The sequence below is a fragment of the Megalobrama amblycephala genome, linkage group LG14, assembly GCF_018812025.1.
Source record: "Megalobrama amblycephala isolate DHTTF-2021 linkage group LG14, ASM1881202v1, whole genome shotgun sequence".
Classification (NCBI taxonomy): Eukaryota; Metazoa; Chordata; class Actinopteri; order Cypriniformes; family Xenocyprididae; genus Megalobrama; species Megalobrama amblycephala.
The window spans coordinates 36,150,901-36,168,829 of NC_063057.1; the positions used below are offsets into that span (position 1 = coordinate 36,150,901).

Genomic DNA, 17,929 nt, shown 5'->3' on the forward strand with positions numbered 1-17,929 from the left:
TGGAAAATTGATTCTTAAGCCAATTGTAATTATTTCTGAGGGGAAATTAATAACTTTACTTTGTTACAAAAAGGCAGAAATTTATGTAAGCTGCATAAATGGCTTAGTGTTAGGGATGTTTGATCAAATAAATGCAGCCTTGATAAGCATAAGATACAACAGATAAGAGATAAGTAGAGTACCTGTACGTGTACCTGTAATACTCAAGTCTACCTATTTTGTTAGCCTACTTTTTATATAACACTGGCTCAATGTGTTCTTCTCCCGATAGATTATCCTGACCCTGACAGGTTCTCATGGGAGAGATATTTGGAAGAGACGGGCTCAACGGCAGTCGCTGCTGAAGCATTCAGAGTGGTGAGTTAAATCTCTCAATCATTTAACAGACAGACAGAGTATTATGTGATCTTTGATTTACATCTCTGTCAGTAAATAAACCATTAAAGGGGTCATGACATGAGAAATCAAATTTGCTCTTTTGACATATAAGAGGTCTTTGTACCTTTAAAACATCCTTCAAGTTTCAAAGCTTAAAATGTCCTCATTATAATCAAAGCATTTATTTAATCAAGCTCCAAAAACAGCTATATTGCTTGATCTGTGATGTCACACAGGCAGATACGTTTGCATGTGACTGCCTCCAGAGCAAGACAAATAGTTATACATCATCACACCATTGGCCCCGCCCACTGGCATTCAGTCACTTAAAGGTGCAGTAAGCGGTTTCTGAGAAACACTGTTGATATTTGAAATCAAGCCAAACAAACACACCCCTACCTTCATTGCTCTAGCCCTAAAATGCACAAACATGCAATGCAAGAGTGGATGCCTCTTTATCATAACTGAAGCGAAGCAAAATAATGCTTCAATGACACTTAAAACCATCCTGTTACTATAGCTAACATTACAACAACAGCATATCTTGCTTCTGTGAAACAAAGCAAAACCAATGTTACTCACATATGGAGCAGAAACAACTAGGTTTGCCACCTTCAGTGTTGCAAAATAAGGGACACTCAAGGACCCAAGGTCAGGATTTCCATTAAATAATACATTACATTTTGTTTTGTTTTTTACCAGACCTTATTGTATACCCCCAGAACATGTGGAATATATGACACGGGTGTCATGGGATCATTCTCTGATACTTTTGCATCTTTTTTTAAAGCTTGATGCAGGTCGCTATACACTGCCATTACAGTATATGGCTGAGTGCAAGTGGGACATTTTTTTTTTTAATTCTCCTTGTGTGGTCTGAAAAAGAAAGAAGGGCATACGGCATTAGAACAACACCAGGGTGAGTAAATGATGACTTTAGGGTGAACTTACCCTTTAAATCAGATATTCTACCGAGAGCAACTGAAAATACTGCCATTCGCCTTATATTCATCTTTAGTTGCTGGACACTGATAACTTCTTTCCCATTCAGCCCTAAATTTAGATAGCCTCCTGCGTTTAATTGGACGGTCCCACTTTATATTAAGTGGCCTTAACTGCTATGTACTTACATTTTAATTAATCATTTGATACAATGCACTTATTGTGTACATACATGTTTTTACATTGTACTTATATTTTAAAAACACCTGCATGCAATTACATCTGTAATTAATTTCTGTAATTACATTTATAATTACACTGTTGACCCATCTCTTACACCTTACCCCTACCCTTAAACCTACCCATACCACCAAACCTGTCCCTAACCTTACCCATATCCCACCTCAATAGCAGCAAAAGTGTTTTGCAATTCAATATGAACCCAATAAGTACACTGTACTTATTTTTTGATGTAAGTACATAGTAGTTAAGGCCACTTAATATAAAGTGGGACCAATTGGACTTGAGCTCGACATGTTTAAAAAAAATTGTGCAGGTTTACGGCACATGCAATCATGCGCAAATGAGCTTCTCTACTACTTCTTGTAAAAATTATTTCTTTATATTTGCTATTAGTATTGTCCACACTGCAAAATCCTTATGTGTTTATTCAGCTATGTATAGGCCTATGCAAAATATGGGATAAATTGCATCCTATATTGCTTTGACATGGGGCGCATAATTTTACCTTTAAATTGGTAACACTAAATTGGCAATGCAATGCAAATTCTGTGTCTGTTTTCAGGCCTTCACTCTCTCCAAAGTCTCTCCAGTGCTAGAAAGCTTTTCCAATATTAACACGGGTCCTTAAGCTCATAAACTTTAATAATCATAACCTTTCTTTTTCCAGTTATATTCCTCTGAGCTTTTCTCTTTTGTAATGTTTATCAGCCATCTCTCTTTCTACAGTCTTTCCATTCTCCCTCTTGCTCACTCTCTCTCCTCCCCCAGCATGAGTGGACACGCCCCCTATTGCTGATTGGCTACAAATGTGTTCTGCTGTTCGGTCCAATCCACTTTCAACAGTGTTTCTCAGAAATCGCTTACTGCACTTTTAACGGCTGACATTTGCCTACACTGGATTGTGAGCGTCATTATAATAGAACCCATTATAATCACTTTTCCTTCAGCAAAATAAAGCCAGGTTCAAGATTACATTGGAAAGCTGACTCCTCTTGTATGTTTCCATAGCGTCCTTCCCATAGTTTCCAGGTGCAGATGAAGTTGGAGGCCGTGGATAAGAGGTGTCCGGGGCTGATCCGTGTGGCTACGGTGCAGGAGGTGGACATTTACAGAATAAAGGTGTGAAAGACTGCTTCTGTAATGCCAGCTTACAGCTATGGTGCTTTAATGAAATAAAATAGAAATAAAAGTTAGTACATTATCTTTATTTCTTTTAATGGCCCATAAAATCCCAGTAGAAACATATACTCCCATTCAGAAGTTTGGGGTCTTTTTGTTCACCAAAGCTGCATTTATTTGATCATACAACAAAAGCAGTGAAATAATTTTACAATTTAAAATAACTGTTTTCTATGTGAATATGTGTAAAATCAATTTATTCCTGTGATGCAAAGCTGAATTTTCAGCATCATTACTCCAGTCTTCAGTATCACATGATCCTTTAGAAATCATCATAATATGCTGATTTGCTGTTCAAGAAACATTTCTTATTATCATCAATGTTGAAAACAATTGTGCTGCTTCATATTCTTGTGGAAACCGTGATCTTATTTTCAGGATTCTTTGATGAATAGAAAGTTCAAAAGAACATCATTTATTTTAAAAGGAAATCATTTGTAAAATTATAAATGTCTTTACTGTTATTGTTGAATCAAATAAAATGCATCCTTACTGAATAAAAGTAGTAATTTGTTTCCAAAAAAATCTTATTGAACCTAAACTTTTAAATGGTAATGTATGTAAAGCAAATTGCTATTTAAAGTATGAAAAATATAAGTTACAATAAAATAGTAAATAACTTTTGCTGAAGCATTATCAGTATCTGCAGCCCAACAAATGTTTGTGTCTGTGATGCCACATGATATTCATTTATAGTGGTACTCAAGCTAACAGCTCACTCACTCACTGAATCACACTGCAAAATATCTTTATGGTTGCCTTGTTTTCCATCAGAAATATTACACATAATCTGTACAAGATATTTGAGAAGCAAAATTATGTACAATAGTAGGAAATGTTTCCAGAGAATATATCCACCTTTTTCCTATTCTCCATGACACTTTGCACGAATCATGGGAGTAACTTCCGTTAAAGGTTCGCTCTTTGAATGCAATAATAAGCATTTTCAAAAACTGGGTACAATGAGATTATTCTATTCATCCTTCAACCATCGAATGTTAAAAGGACATTAAAAAGTGTAAAAGCATCAACAAGGTACTTTCAACGGACCATGAATAACCCCTGATTATTTTCACAGTAATATAAATTATTTCTAATATTACAGATGTGTTAAACATCACTGTAGTAACATATGTCTGTATTATGTAACACGTTGACTTGATCAAAGATACTTATTAACTGGACATTATGTGATAATAGTTCAAAGTGATTTCCGTCATTGTGACAGACGATAAATATTGTATTTACCTGCTGTAGAAACGTTCCAGTAAACAATGCTAATAGGGATTAAATGCGAAAAGGGGAGACAATCACATTTTAAAGCATCCTTGTGAAAACAAACAAGGAAAGAGACGTGAGGAATTATAGAGAAAAACAAGAGATTCTGTGCATTCCAGAGAATTATTAATGGGATAAATTGTAAATTAAATCAGGAGAGCAGACCACAAATGCGAAGTATATTGTCTTTTTTCATACTGTTACAGCAGAATACAAAAGAAAAAAAGAAAACAATAAGCGACTGGAAAGAGCTCTTGCCAAAAATATTCTTGTTATACCACGTCACGTTAAAATAAGTCTTACATTATTCTCTTGAAGTCTGAATATGAGAACATGAAGGAAATTTTACAGCTCATTCTGTCAAACTGATGATAAGGTTTATTTATAGCTCAACCTTATGATGTGAAATGATTTGTTTCAGTTTTTTTTAAAGGAACTTCCCTAAACCGGACGGCTCGAAGACCGCAGTAGGTTCATTTGGAAAAAGGTGGATATTATTAAGCTTATTTCTCTTACCCAAATGACAAGATTTGTAAGAAAAGTAAATATAATGTGTATATTATTCTTTAAAAACATGTTACACAAGTATGCTTTTCAAGTAAATTTGGCTCATGGTTAGAGTGGTTGTCGAATTAACAGCCCTCCGAAAAGAATGCTAACTTACATGAAACCACATGACAAACGGTAATTTACACTAACTTTATTAGTTTGAAATTGACACGAAAAGAGAGAAAAAAACACACTAAATCACATGAAAAAAACACAACCGGCAAAGACATCAAGAGAAAAACAGGCTCACAGAATCCCCTGTTGTGAGACATACTGTTACCAGAGCATTTCAGTGGTGCATGGATGAATGTGGTAGAGTGACATTTTTTGTGAGGGTGTGTTAGCCTCATCTATTGTCCTTAGATTCATTTTGATGGTTGGAGCCACTTGTATGATGAGTGGATGGATTCAGACCATCCGGACATCCACCCTGCAGGCTGGTGTGAAAGCACAGGACACCCGCTCAAACCTCCACCCTGCCAACCCACTGCCCAGAAACCTGGTGAGATTCCTCCAGATCAATCTCATTCCTCTTTCATCTGACTCTTATATTCTCATGTACCAAATACTCTGTCAATTCAGAGTAATATGTGTCTTTTAGGTCCCAGGGAGAACCTGACAGCCCGACAGCCCAACTTCTCCATGTCTTGTAAAAGTCTGCCTCAGCCACGTAACACCTCCAAATACAGCTTTCATCACAGGTCATTCTTTCATATGCCTTTAGTATAGAGTGGAAATTTTAAAAATACTGAAATTTTCAATGTGTCTTTTGTCTTCTGATTAAATTGTCTTGCAGTTGACGAACAGTTTACTGAAAACAAATTACTGCAGATTTGAGAACAGACCTGTTGTTTGTCAAACAGAAAGTGCCCTACTCCGGGATGTGACGGGTCAGGTCACGTGACTGGCCGTTTTACGGCACATCACTGTTTATCTGGCTGTCCGTTGGCTGAGAGGAACCAGGGCCGGCTTAAGGCGGATTTCTCTGATACAGAAGGATCCAGACGTAACCTGCTGGTCTTTGGCCAGAGAGCAAAAAAGTCACGATATCATGGCAGGTAAGACAATATTCACATTTGTTGTGTTAATCAAGTATAACTGCATATTTGTATATTAATGATGTTGCGGTTGTGTAAACAATAAATTAAAAATCACCTTTCTTTGCTGTTGCCAGGATTGGTCGCCCCCCTAAATATCGTAAAAGTCAGCAAAGAAATTGTCAGAGTGAGTTTTACTTTCCTACATTTACTATATTTGAAAGTTGAAAATTGCCAAAAAAAATTATCCAATACTGTTTAATTTCAAAGGAATTTTTCATTTATGTAGTCATATTCTGCTTATGTGTGTATCATGTTAACATGTTAACCAGATTGCCATAATCCACTAATGCAATATTCTCTTTACTAATAATCTGACAGATACGCGTGTCTGTACTCATTTTTGGCTCATGAAAACACTTACTCAGAATATCCAAATTAAATGATATATACAGTCAATTATTGTGCAGAAGCACAATGATTACAGCATATAGTCAATAGCTATGTTTCCATCCAATGTTGCAAATTTAACTAATGTGCAAAATTAGAATATTGCATAAAACAATTGAGAATAAAGCACCATTTCCATCCAGCGAGACAAAGACAACAAAATCGTAACTTTTTGATAATCTGACACCAAATATCACTAAGATAAATGTAATTTGCTGCAGTTGGAGAAGCCACTGTGGGTCTTTTTTCATAAAGTATATAACAAATGACTTGCGCCTCAGAGCACGCCGAAGAAAAGCAATCAACGTGGTCATGTTATCTTGCTTTCAGATGCCTTGTGTTTGTGAATGCAGTCATGTAAGACAATTCTGGGAGGTAATTATACCAGGATAAGGTTTTTCAGAATGACCAAAACAGCATTGCAGATGCTGTGCAACAAGATCAATCTGCTGGTTTGTCCAGTTATACCATCTCATATTGCAAAGTCACACAACTTTTTTGTTGCGCAAAGAATTTTTTCAGTAAATGTGTTTCCATCGTAGTTTCTCCGCATGTTTTCTTATCGGATAAAAAATGTATCTGCCTCATCTGAGTTGACCAAAAGTTTTTTATGCACAATTTTAGAATTTATGCACATCTTGGCATTTCCATCCAGCTTGTTTTTATGCGATATCCCAAAATGTACATTAGGTGGATTGAAACATAGCATCTTCTTAAAAAGGAGTATTTCAGTTGCTGTTGAGTATGTAAACCTCTTTTCAGAATAAAAGTTTTGTAAACCTCTCATCAGAATATGGACCTTAATCAAAACATAATTTATAACAACATAATGCTTGTGTTTGTAAATGTTGTCACTGTGTATGTGTTTCAGATATGACAGTGGAAGGAATGTACCCTTCTCTCTTCATGACAGCGTTTACTGCAAACTCCGATCGAACCCTCTCTCTCTGCTGGGAGCAGCACTGCAAACTACTGCCTGGTGTTGCAGGAATTCATGCAAGTCAAGTAGCTACCTGGACTATAGAGGAGGTAATCACTTCATTCAACTGTGTGGAAATAAAACACTGAACAAATCAAATAATACAATGAGCTGAAAACTCAAGAATACAGCAGCACAGCTCTGAACTTACGGATATTAAAATGATCTCAGGATGCAGCCAGGGGCAGATTAAGGTCTACACAGGTCCCTAGGCTCAGGGATTTCTAGGCCCCATACCCCTCAAATTATATACAATATCCAGGAAATTGAGTGAGCAAGAGAGAAAGCCTGTTTCCATCTGGATGCGTTTTTGGTGATCTGTGGACACATGGTATTATCACGCATTTCAAATGCTTCTTCTGTGACCACTTGCTTTTAGATTTTGTGGAGACACTCAGCTCTTTTTTTGCCACGCTCAACTACATCATTTTCACTTTCGGCGCACGAATGCTATTGAATGAATTGAATTCCAGAAGTCTTGTGGTTTGTTCAGAAGCAACTTTGCAAACCTAAGCTGTGCCGCCATGTTTTTTTTTTTTTTTTTAAGAGAGAAGAGGCTTTCTCTTGGCAACCCTTCCAAGCATACTTGACCCATCTTTTTCCTAATTGTACTGTCTTGAACTTTATAATTTAACATTTTAACTGAGGCCTGTAGAGTATGAGGTGTACAGGTGCATTTCAATAAATTAGAATATCATGAAAAATTCTGTAATTTAATTCAAAAAGTAAAACTTAAATATATTCTAGATTTATTAGACAAAGTAAAATATTTCCAGACTTTTTTGTTTTCATTTTGATGATTACAGCTTGCTGTGTCATGGTGCTCTGAGACTTGAGAGTAAGATCCAATTGCAGCTTTTATTTAGGGATAACCAAAGAGTAGTACAATGCCAGGCAAATGATCAAAATCCATGAAAAACAGTCCACAAGAAACAAGACCAGAGAATGTGCTCAGACGTGCAGGTAACATTAACCAAAACCTTGATGAAACTGACAGAAACCAACCAGGTATAAATAGGCAGAAACTAGTGACATAAGTGAAGTCAGCTGTGTGCAATGATCAGTGATGAGTCCGGAACAAAGGGTTATGGGAGATGGAGTCTAAGAGTGATAAAATAGTCCATGGTGGAGTGCCTTCTAGTGGCTAACCAGGGCAAAGTTTCCCAAAAGCATCGTAAGCTTAAGTTGATTGTAGCTCCATTGAAACCAGTGGAGCTACGATCAACTTAGGCTTACGATGCTTTTGGGAAACTCTACCCAGGGCACTCCAAACTGGTGATCATGACATTCATTTCTAATTGCATTAATTGCAATTTCTAAAAGCTCAGGCGTGGCAGCCATCTCGGGGGTCTGGAACTGACTCACTGGCTGGAGCGGGCTCATTGCCTAGAGTAGGCTCTGAAGTGGAGTCTTGGACAGAAGCAGATACTTGGTTAGAGTAGACTCTGGAGCAGACTCAAGGGCTGGAACGGGCTCACGGGTTGAAGCGGACCGACAGGCTGGAGCTGGCGCTGGAGGTATCCGAACCTTCCCATTCTTGCGGAGGTACAGGTAATTGGAAAAATTCCAAAAATTTAAAGTCTTTACCCAATCCATCTCCAATCCATCTCCCACTGCAGCAGAGGGTCATCCAAACAATGATTGAAAATGTCTTTGAGGACCGCATCAGGGTGATTCAACCTCTCTGCCCGTGACCAAAACTTCTGGGTGAAAGCCCGCACCTCCATACCTCTCTGACGAAGTGAAGTCAGATCTTGGGGACCGGTCTGACTTTCCAAGCACCAGCAGATGGCTGGATTCTCCTGCTGCTGGATCTAAACATGATCAAGGTTTTTGTCATGGTGCTCTGAGACTTGAAAGTAAGATCCAATTGCAGCTTTTATTTAGGAATAACCAAAGAGTAGTACAATGTAGTGATGAGACGGTTGATACCGGGGCTCTGATGCTCCGGCGCAGTTTTCAAAGCACTATTGTATCACACACTGTACCGATGCTTGTATCGAAATGACAATACCACGTGATTGATGATGTTTGAAGCTTCAAACGTCATGCAGTATGTATCGGAAAATTGGGACAGCTGGTTTGAAAAAATTGGCGCTTCACCTGATGCATAAAAGGAAAATGCATTTAATCATGTTTTATTGCTGGGGTCTCAGAGACCCCGAACAGAATATAAGGGTTAAACATCTCATCCAAAATTATCAACTATGATCACATCATTGTATATTTTATATTATTGATCAATAGGTGAATCCATTGAATAGGCTACACATGACAGGAGTTGTGGTCTCATTGTCACAAATTAATTTAGATGAGATTAGTTTAGATCAGATAGAACTGTACTGATCCAAGGCAAAAGTGATTCCGTATGTCACGGACTTCCTAAGCTTTGTCTGGTCACGTGCTTTTTCAAACCGTAGATCTGCTCCCTGATTTGTTAGAAATGGTGGAGAAAACAAGTCTGACCACCAGATGTCGCTAATGTGCACGGTGTTAAAAGCTTCGACTAATGAACCATTTTTCGGCACAATTTGATGAAAGCCTCAAACGCTTCAGAAAGCCTCGGTTTCCCATCACTAGTACAATGCCAGCAAAGGATCAAAATCCATGAAAAACAGTCCACAAGAAACAAGAAAACAAAACCAGAGAAAGTGCTCAGAGGTGCAGGTAACATTAACCAAAACCTTTAGGTCAGTAATCTCAACAGCAGTCATGGGGAAGTCTGCTGACTTGACAGTTGTCCAGAAGACGATCATCAGGACCCTCTACAATGAGGGTAAGCCACAGAGGGTCATTGCTGAAAGAGCTGGCTGTTCGCAGAGTGCTGTGTCAAAGCATATTCATGGAAAGTTGACTGGAAGGGAAAAGTATGGTAGGAAAAGGTGTACAAGTGAAAGGAATGACCACAGGCTTGAGAAGATTGTCAGGCAAAGCCAATTTAAGAACTTAGGAGAGCTTCAAAAGGAGTGGACTGAAGCTGGAGTCAGTGCATCAAGAGCCACCGCACACAGACGTCTTCAGGAAATGGGCTACAACTGTCACATTCCACGTACCAAGCCACTTCTGAACCAAAGACAACATCAGAAGCGTCTTACCTGGGCTAAGGAGAAAAAGGACTGGACTGTTGCTTAGTGGTCCAAAGTCTTCTTTTCAGATGAAAGTAAATTTTGCATTTCATTTGGAAATCAAGGTCCCAGAGTCTGGAGTGGAGAGGCACAGAAACCATGTTGCTTGAAGTCCAGTGTGAAGTTTCCAGTGATGATTTGAGCTGCCAGGTCATCTGCTGGTTGTTGGTCCACTTTGTTTTCTGAAGTCCACAGTCAACACAGCCATCTACCAGGAAATTTTAGAGCACTTCATGCTTCCTTTATGGAGATGCTGATTTCATTTTCCAGCAGGATTTGGCACCTCTCCACACTGCCAAAGGTACCAAAAGCTGGTTCAATGACCATGGTGTTACTGTGCTTGATTGGCCAGCAAACTTGCCTGACCTGAACCCCATAGAGAATCTATGAGGTATTGTCAAGAGGAAGATGAAAGGCACCAGACCCAACAATACAAATGAACTGAAGGCTGCTATTAAAGCAACCTGGGCTTCCATTACACCTGAACAGTGCCACAGGCTGATTGCCTCCATGCCACGCCACATTGATGCAATAATTAATGCAAAAGGAGGCCCAACCAAGTATTGAGTGCATAGAAATGAACATACTTTTCAGAAGCCTGACATTTCTGTTTAAAATATCCTCTTTTTATTGATCTTATGAAGTATTCTGATTTATTGAGATAGTGAATTGGTGGGTTTTTGTTAAATGTAAGCCAAAATCATCACAATTAAAAGAACCAAAGACTTAAAGTACTTCAGTCCGTGTGCATTGAATTTATTTAATACACGAGTTCCACAATTTGAGTTGAATTACTGAAATAAATGAATTTTTCCACTAGATTCTAATTTATTGAGATGCACCTGTAGTTCTTGGGCTGCCTGCAATTTCTCTGAGCATTACACGGTCTGATCTTGGGGTGAATTTGCTGGGACGTCCACTCATGGGAAGATTGGTGTCTGTTTTGAGTGTTTTCCACTTGTGAATAATCTTCCTTACTGTAAATGATGGATTCAAATTGTTTTTAAATAGCCTTGTAACTGTTCCCAGATTAATGGCAGCAACACTTGCTTTTCTAAGACCATTGCTGATGTCTCTCCTCCTTTGCATTGTGTTAAGCAAACTGACAAAACTTCAGCTTTTATAGAGGAGATCACACTTGCTGGTGATTAATCAAATACATTTGATTAGCAGTGCCTGACTGCCACTTACCCTCTTAATTCCTATGTTAACAGTAAGGGTGTCCTAAGTTTGTCATTCATGGCTTTTCCATTTTGGCTTTGTTTTTGCTAAACAAATAATGACATGGTGTGATATGGCATGTATTGTTGTTCATCTGAGGTTTTATTTTCCAAATTTTAAGACCTGCCAAGGACCAGATGATTTTTTATTATGTCCTGATACAGAAAACCATGAAATTCAATAGGACGTCCTAACTTTTTCACATGACTGTATGAATGTATCACTAATAATCATCATAAATATTAGTGATAAAATAAATATCACTAATAGGCTAATGGCTATTCAAGTGAGGTGATTCAATCTCTGGTTTTTAATAGAGGAAAACAGAAATAAGTACTAGCTATATAAGGGGATTTTTACTAATATTTACCTCTAAATTATTAAAGGTGCCATAGAATTGAAAATTGAATTTACCTTGGCTTAGTTGAATAACAAGAGTTCAGTACATGGAAATGGCATACAGTCAGTCTCAAACACCATTGTTTCCTCCTTCTTATGTAAATCTAATTTATTTAAAAGACCTCCAAAGAACAGGCAAATCTCAACATAACACCGACTGTTATGTAACAGTCGGGATCATTAATATGTACGCCCCCAATATTTGCATATGCCAGCTCATGTTCAAGGCATTACACAAGCCAGTATCAACGTATGGATCTGTGCACAGCTGAATCATCAGACTAGGTAAGCAAGCAAGGACAATAGCGAAAAATGGCAGATGGAGCAATAATAACTGGCAAAATAGGCAGTTACAAAAATTAATTAAAAAAAAAATCTATGGGGTATTTTGAGCTGAAACTTCACAGACACATTCAGTGGACACCTTAGACTTATATTACATCTTGTGAAAAAGCATTCTAGGGAACTTTTAACCATTTATCACATGTAATACCAAGGTATAACCGCTAGATGGCTGTACCTATATAAATATATAAACAAGGCTGTGTATATTGCTTTCAGAATTGTATTAGGTTTTGTATTTGGATATAGCCTATATTTAGACATTATTAGAGACTTCTTTTTGTCAAAGTTTTTTTTTTTTTTTGAGATTGTTGAGATTTGTCAATGTGTTAAGTTCATTTGAAGTGTCAGTTTTTGGATTATTATTGCAGTCAAATCTGGACACAGAGGAAGCATTTTGTTACTTATACTAGCTAATAGCTTGATCATTTACATGAAAGTAATCAGAATATTGACTATGTGCGAGATCTGGTCTGCGCTCTCTCCTCCTGTTTGAAAAACTCAGCAAATCGATCAGTGATTGATAAAGGTATTGGCATGGTAAAAAGGCTTTACATTGCCAAAGCATTGACAGATCCAATTGTGTTGAGCATTGTCAAATTTACAGGCAACAATGGGCATCGAATAAGGCAGTGATTGACAGCTCTCATTTATCCTTTGCTGAAACTTGCTTGTCATCATGGAGAGCACAGCTCATGGTTGCTTACAACTTTGAAAAGAAAGAGAAAGCAGCATGGCCGGGGTTTTCCACATGATTTTAGACGCAACATGAGAACTGCCTCTAAAATCTGTCACGAGCACTGTGACAGATAGGTTTCCTAGGTGACAGATAGGTTTCCTAGGTTAGCCTATGCATTAATCTGCCCCTGGACGCAACAAACCAACAGCAGCTTGAATGATGGCTGTATTAATTTATATCTCTGTTTGATTTGCAGGTGTTTGGATTTGTTAATAATCTTATTGGTTGTGAGGAGCAGGCCCGAATTTTTAAAGATGAAGTAAGTAATTAGCTTAATTTAATTCCACTTATTAATGAAACTGGGTTAAATGGAGTCATAATAAGTTTTTAAGTAGTAGTTTTTATTAAAGCCTTCTACATGTATATATGAAGGCACAATCACATTTAACTTTTCACAGTGAATTTCCACAGGTGAAATGCAGGCGTCTCAATAGAATATAGAATCAATAGAATAGTATATGCTTGGTTTGGAAGTGTGTGCGGTGCATTATACATCACTACACTACTGACAATGGACCTTGTTTTGCTCGTAAAAGTTTGTTTGTGCCGGGGCCATTTCTAGGTATAGGCAGACTAGGGCGCCACCAGCTGAGTGCCTCAATGCCCCATGAACACATTAACATAACGACACTGCATTTTAAATGCTAAGTACTTTTAAGCAGCTGAATGTTAGCATAAGAAAGATATTATTTTTAAACGGTATTAGAAAGATGACGATCAGAAATCCAAATATGTAATGTATATTGAAATTATATATTTAAAAAATAAAATGACAGCAACAGTGTTCAGTTGGTTATGAATAAATTTACATAAAAAATTCCATTCACATAAAATATAAAGATCAGTAATATACCAACATCTATCTCATATGAAATATTTTAATAATCATATCATTATTCTAATCAAATACATTAATCATCATCTTAGCTTTATTATATCATGTAAATTGTATTTATTTTAACTAAAAAGTTTAAACATACTTGGAATGTCATTAAAGCTTATAAATACTAAATTCATAACAAAAAGTCAATGATATGTGAGATTTTTGTTTTTGTTAATTTAATTTCAATTAAATTTTACTTGATGTTAAATAAAATGGCCTTACAACCATCCAGAATAGCCTAGCAACAACCCTAGCAAGATGACACAACTTTCTGGATAGCATAGCAACTGTTTAGCAATGCCCTGGCATTGCTAACACTTTGCTGGTGAGTTTTAAAAATGGGTACACACCACTCACATTTTCTTAAAAAAATTTTATTATGATATTTCAGGCACTTTTCTAAATAAAATCCAAACTATGAACTTAATTCAAATATATGATTGAGTGGTGTTGTGTTACATTTCTTGTTACAGCAGTGAAGGCTGGTCATTGATACAGCATCGCTTTTCTCTGCAGATGATCGATGGAGAGGCCTTCCTCCTTCTGACTCAAAATGATATTGTGAAGATCATGAATATAAAGCTAGGACCAGCGCTGAAGATTCACAACGCCATTTTAATGTTTAAGAGCACAGATGAAGGCCTGAAGTGAACAATTATTCTTCAAGCTCCTCATGCCGTAACGATCCATTCAGAATCCGACATCTATCACTTGTTTGGTGTTTAACGTCTGAACCCACCAGAGAGAGAGAGAGGAAACCTTGACTCAAGAGCAGGATGAACTATACATGAGAGTACAGCCTAGCTGAGCTTTGATGCTGCTTTATTTCAAAAGCGAAATGACACGTTCTGATGAAGAACAACTTGATCTGAAACCACCATGCAGAATTTTTCAGATAGGTTTTTTTTTTTTTTTGTATTTGGAGTGTTAACTGAAATCTACAATTGTTCTCAGTGTGTTGTGGTGACACAAGTGAAATTGGTGCAGAGAAATATCAGGGCAGATTTCAGTTGATTGGTGCTACTGTCCCCTTTTTTAGAACCCTGATGTTGTTTATGCACTTTACAGGAGTAGCCACTAGAGGGAGCTGACCTTTAGACAATGAGCAATCTGAGCCAACTAAATCCATTGTTTAGGGGACCTTTAACAATATTTGCCCTCAGTAACAAAGTGCTACTGACATTGTGGTGTTAAATGAGATTATAGTTTCAAATGAGCTATTTTACCGAGTTTGGATTGTCATGTCAGTGTTGTTATTTTTGTATGAATGGAAAATCCAGAGGGGTAAATTGTAACCAAGGCAGGTTTTTAGGTGATCTATGTTTCTCTCTCTGATGGGAAATTTTAATAATGTACAGTTAAGTAACTATGTCGTTCAGTTCATCAACATGAATAAATGTTTAATTCAAGTACCTGTAGTCTGGTTTCTGCTTGTGTTTAGGGGTGTTTGAAAAACCCCTAACTCCAAATACATAAACCTGTGTTTAAACATTTGTGCTATGGACATGAATGATACCTAAAATCTTGCTGCTTGTTGAAGAGTTGTGCTATTTCTAAACGGAGTGTCTATTTAAAGCAGGGGTCCCAATTCATAAAGGGGGTCAGGCTGTGGTTTTTTAAAATATTTTATCAGTGAAAGCATTTATTTGATTTTCCATAAATTCTTCAAAAATACTAATGTCATTTTCGGATTTCTTGATAATTTTTGTATCACTACCTCAACCCAAGAATGCATAACTGGGGTCAAATTGACCCGCAGTCTACACTCAAGACTGTATTTATACACACATTCATGCTTGATAATATTCATACTACCAACATGCATGCTTGATGATACTTAAAGGGATAGTTCACCCAAAAATGAAAATTTGATGTTTATCTGCTTACCCCCAGGGCATCCAAGATGTAGATGACTTTTTTTCTTCAGTCGAACGCAAATTATGATTTTTAACTGCAACCGCTGCCGTCTGTCAGTCAAATAATAGCAGTGATTGGGAACTTGAACAATAAGAGTCGAAAAAACTTCCATAGACAAATCCAAATTAAACCCTGCGGCTCGTGACGGCACATTGATGTCCTAAGACACGAAACGATCGGTTTGTGCGAGAAACCGAACAGTATTTATATAATTTTTACCTCTAATACACCACTATGTGAGGTCTGATCGCGCTCTGACAACGGAAGTGATGTCTCGCGCTCATTGAAGTATATGGGCGAGACATCACTTCCGTCACCAGAACGCGTTTTTTGACCTCACTAACAGGAAGCTGAACGAAGTTGGACATAGTGGTGTATTAGAGGTAAAAATTATATAAATAATGTTCGGTTTCTCGCACAAAACTATCGTTTCGTGTCTTAGGACATTAATGTGTCGTCACGAGCCGCAGGTTTTAATTTTGATTTGTCTAAGCAAGTTTTATTTACTGTTATAGTTGAAGTTCCCATCTACTGCTATTATTTGACTGACAGACAGCAGCGGTTGCAGTTAAAAATCATAATTTGCGTTCGACTGAAGAAACAAGTCACCTACATCTTGGATGCACTGGGGGTAAGCAGATAAATATCAAATTTTCATTTTTGGGTGAACTATCCCTTTAACAGTCATGAAGTTATCAAATGTAGAACCTACTCAATCAGTATATGTCAAGTCGAGTCAAGTCACCTTTATATCTATTGCTCTTTATACAATACAGATTGTTTCAAAGCAGCTTTACAGTGATAACAGGAAAATAATGATTTAATGATGCAAACAGAATTCATTTCGGCTGTACAGCAGCTCTAGTGTCATTGTTCAGCTAAAGTCAGTTCAGTGTTGATTCAGTTCCATTGTAAAGTTCATCAGTTATTAAATTTGTTCATTTTATCTATACAGCAGCTCTGCAGTAAACAGTAATGTCATCATCACCTCAGTTCAATTCTCATCCACTAGTGTCAGTGTATCAGTAATATTACTGAATATTAAGTGTCCCCAACTATGCAACAACATGTGATTTCAGATGCAGTAGATGAGTAGAGAAAGGCCACAGGAAACAAAGGAAGAGGTGCGATTTCTGCCCAGACACTTAGAAAGGTGCAAATAATAAATTAAATATTCTTTCTCTGTCTGAAAAGATCATTTTCACGTGGTCTGTGAGAAATGTGTGGAGTCAAGGTTCAGACTTTACTGTAGATCTACATTAGTTTAGAGTTTGTAGAAAAAGTACAAACGCATTTTAAAAAGAATAATTTCATCTTTTGTAATGCAAGGAAAGTGGACAAATAAACATTTTTGATATATGAAAACATTTCTGTATCATCAATTATTTCAATTGTTTCATTAAAGGTGCATTAAGCGATTTTTGAGAAATGCTGTTGATAACATTGGGGACAATGACTATAAATTATTAACCCACATATAATAATTGCTTGAAACTTGGTTTATTCAAAATTATTGGGGAGACAAATTGGATTCATAAGAGGCTTATCTATACATAATAATATTCGAGTGGTTTTGGACAACAGGTACTTCATCCAGATTTGCTATCAATAGGGTGGTTAAACAAGGTTGACCCATCTCGCCTTCGTTATTTATTCTGGCTACAGAGATTCAAATATTGAAAGATTAAATGTGTTTGGACATGAAATTGTGAAATTGTGAAGTCAATGGGCAGACCATACAACATTTTTTTTTTAAAAAGTAACTGAGATAGGTAATTATTTTTCCAAATTTTCAGGCTTAAAACTTAATATTGGCAAATGTGATATTATTACCATACTGTACATGAATGCAAAGGTAGTCCCGATATGTGGGTGCAAAGGGATTTGTCTATTTTTGGAAAGGATTTGGAAGGAAATGGAAAATTTTGCTAGGTGTATCTATCCTGCATCTTGTCTCTCCATTTAATAGAGCTATTAATTAAGACTATTAACCAATCTAATTTCAATTTTATATGGAGAAAACGTGTGCACTATATTAAAAGAGCAGAATTTATACAAGATTATGAAAACGGTGGATTACAAGCCTTTGATTTTTATTGTACAAATGGTAAATTTTTAAATAATAATAATAATAATAATTTTAAAAACTAATTAAACTATTTTTTTTTTTTTTTTTGATTTTGCATTCCCAGAGATTTAGAAAATTGGGTGGAATGGATTTCCTACTGAGATGTGATTTTACTGTTTCCAGACTGCCAATCAAATTAT

At 36.9% G+C, this 17,929-nt stretch overlaps 1 protein-coding gene across 3 annotated transcripts in view; it reads left to right on the forward strand.

Annotated features, from left to right (window-relative positions):
• The window catches only part of l3mbtl1 (L3MBTL histone methyl-lysine binding protein 1), a 48,620-nt gene extending 31,626 nt beyond the window's left edge, over positions 1-16,994 (forward strand). The window contains exons 14-22 of one of the 3 annotated variants that reach the window (XM_048155388.1): positions 272-357; positions 2,572-2,682; positions 4,933-5,071; positions 5,171-5,270; positions 5,433-5,627; positions 5,744-5,793; positions 6,928-7,085; positions 13,058-13,120; positions 16,741-16,994. In XM_048155388.1, coding sequence (XP_048011345.1) covers positions 272-357; positions 2,572-2,682; positions 4,933-5,071; positions 5,171-5,270; positions 5,433-5,627; positions 5,744-5,793; positions 6,928-7,085; positions 13,058-13,120; positions 16,741-16,749 — 911 coding nt within the window. In that variant the 3' untranslated portion in view covers positions 16,750-16,994. Of the gene's footprint in view, positions 1-271; positions 358-2,571; positions 2,683-4,932; positions 5,072-5,170; positions 5,271-5,432; positions 5,628-5,743; positions 5,794-6,927; positions 7,086-13,057; positions 13,121-14,217; positions 15,154-16,740 lie in introns of those variants that run through there. The other 2 variants (XM_048155389.1, XM_048155387.1) reach the window with 2 other exon arrangements.
• The last annotated feature ends 935 nt before the right edge of the window (positions 16,995-17,929 follow it).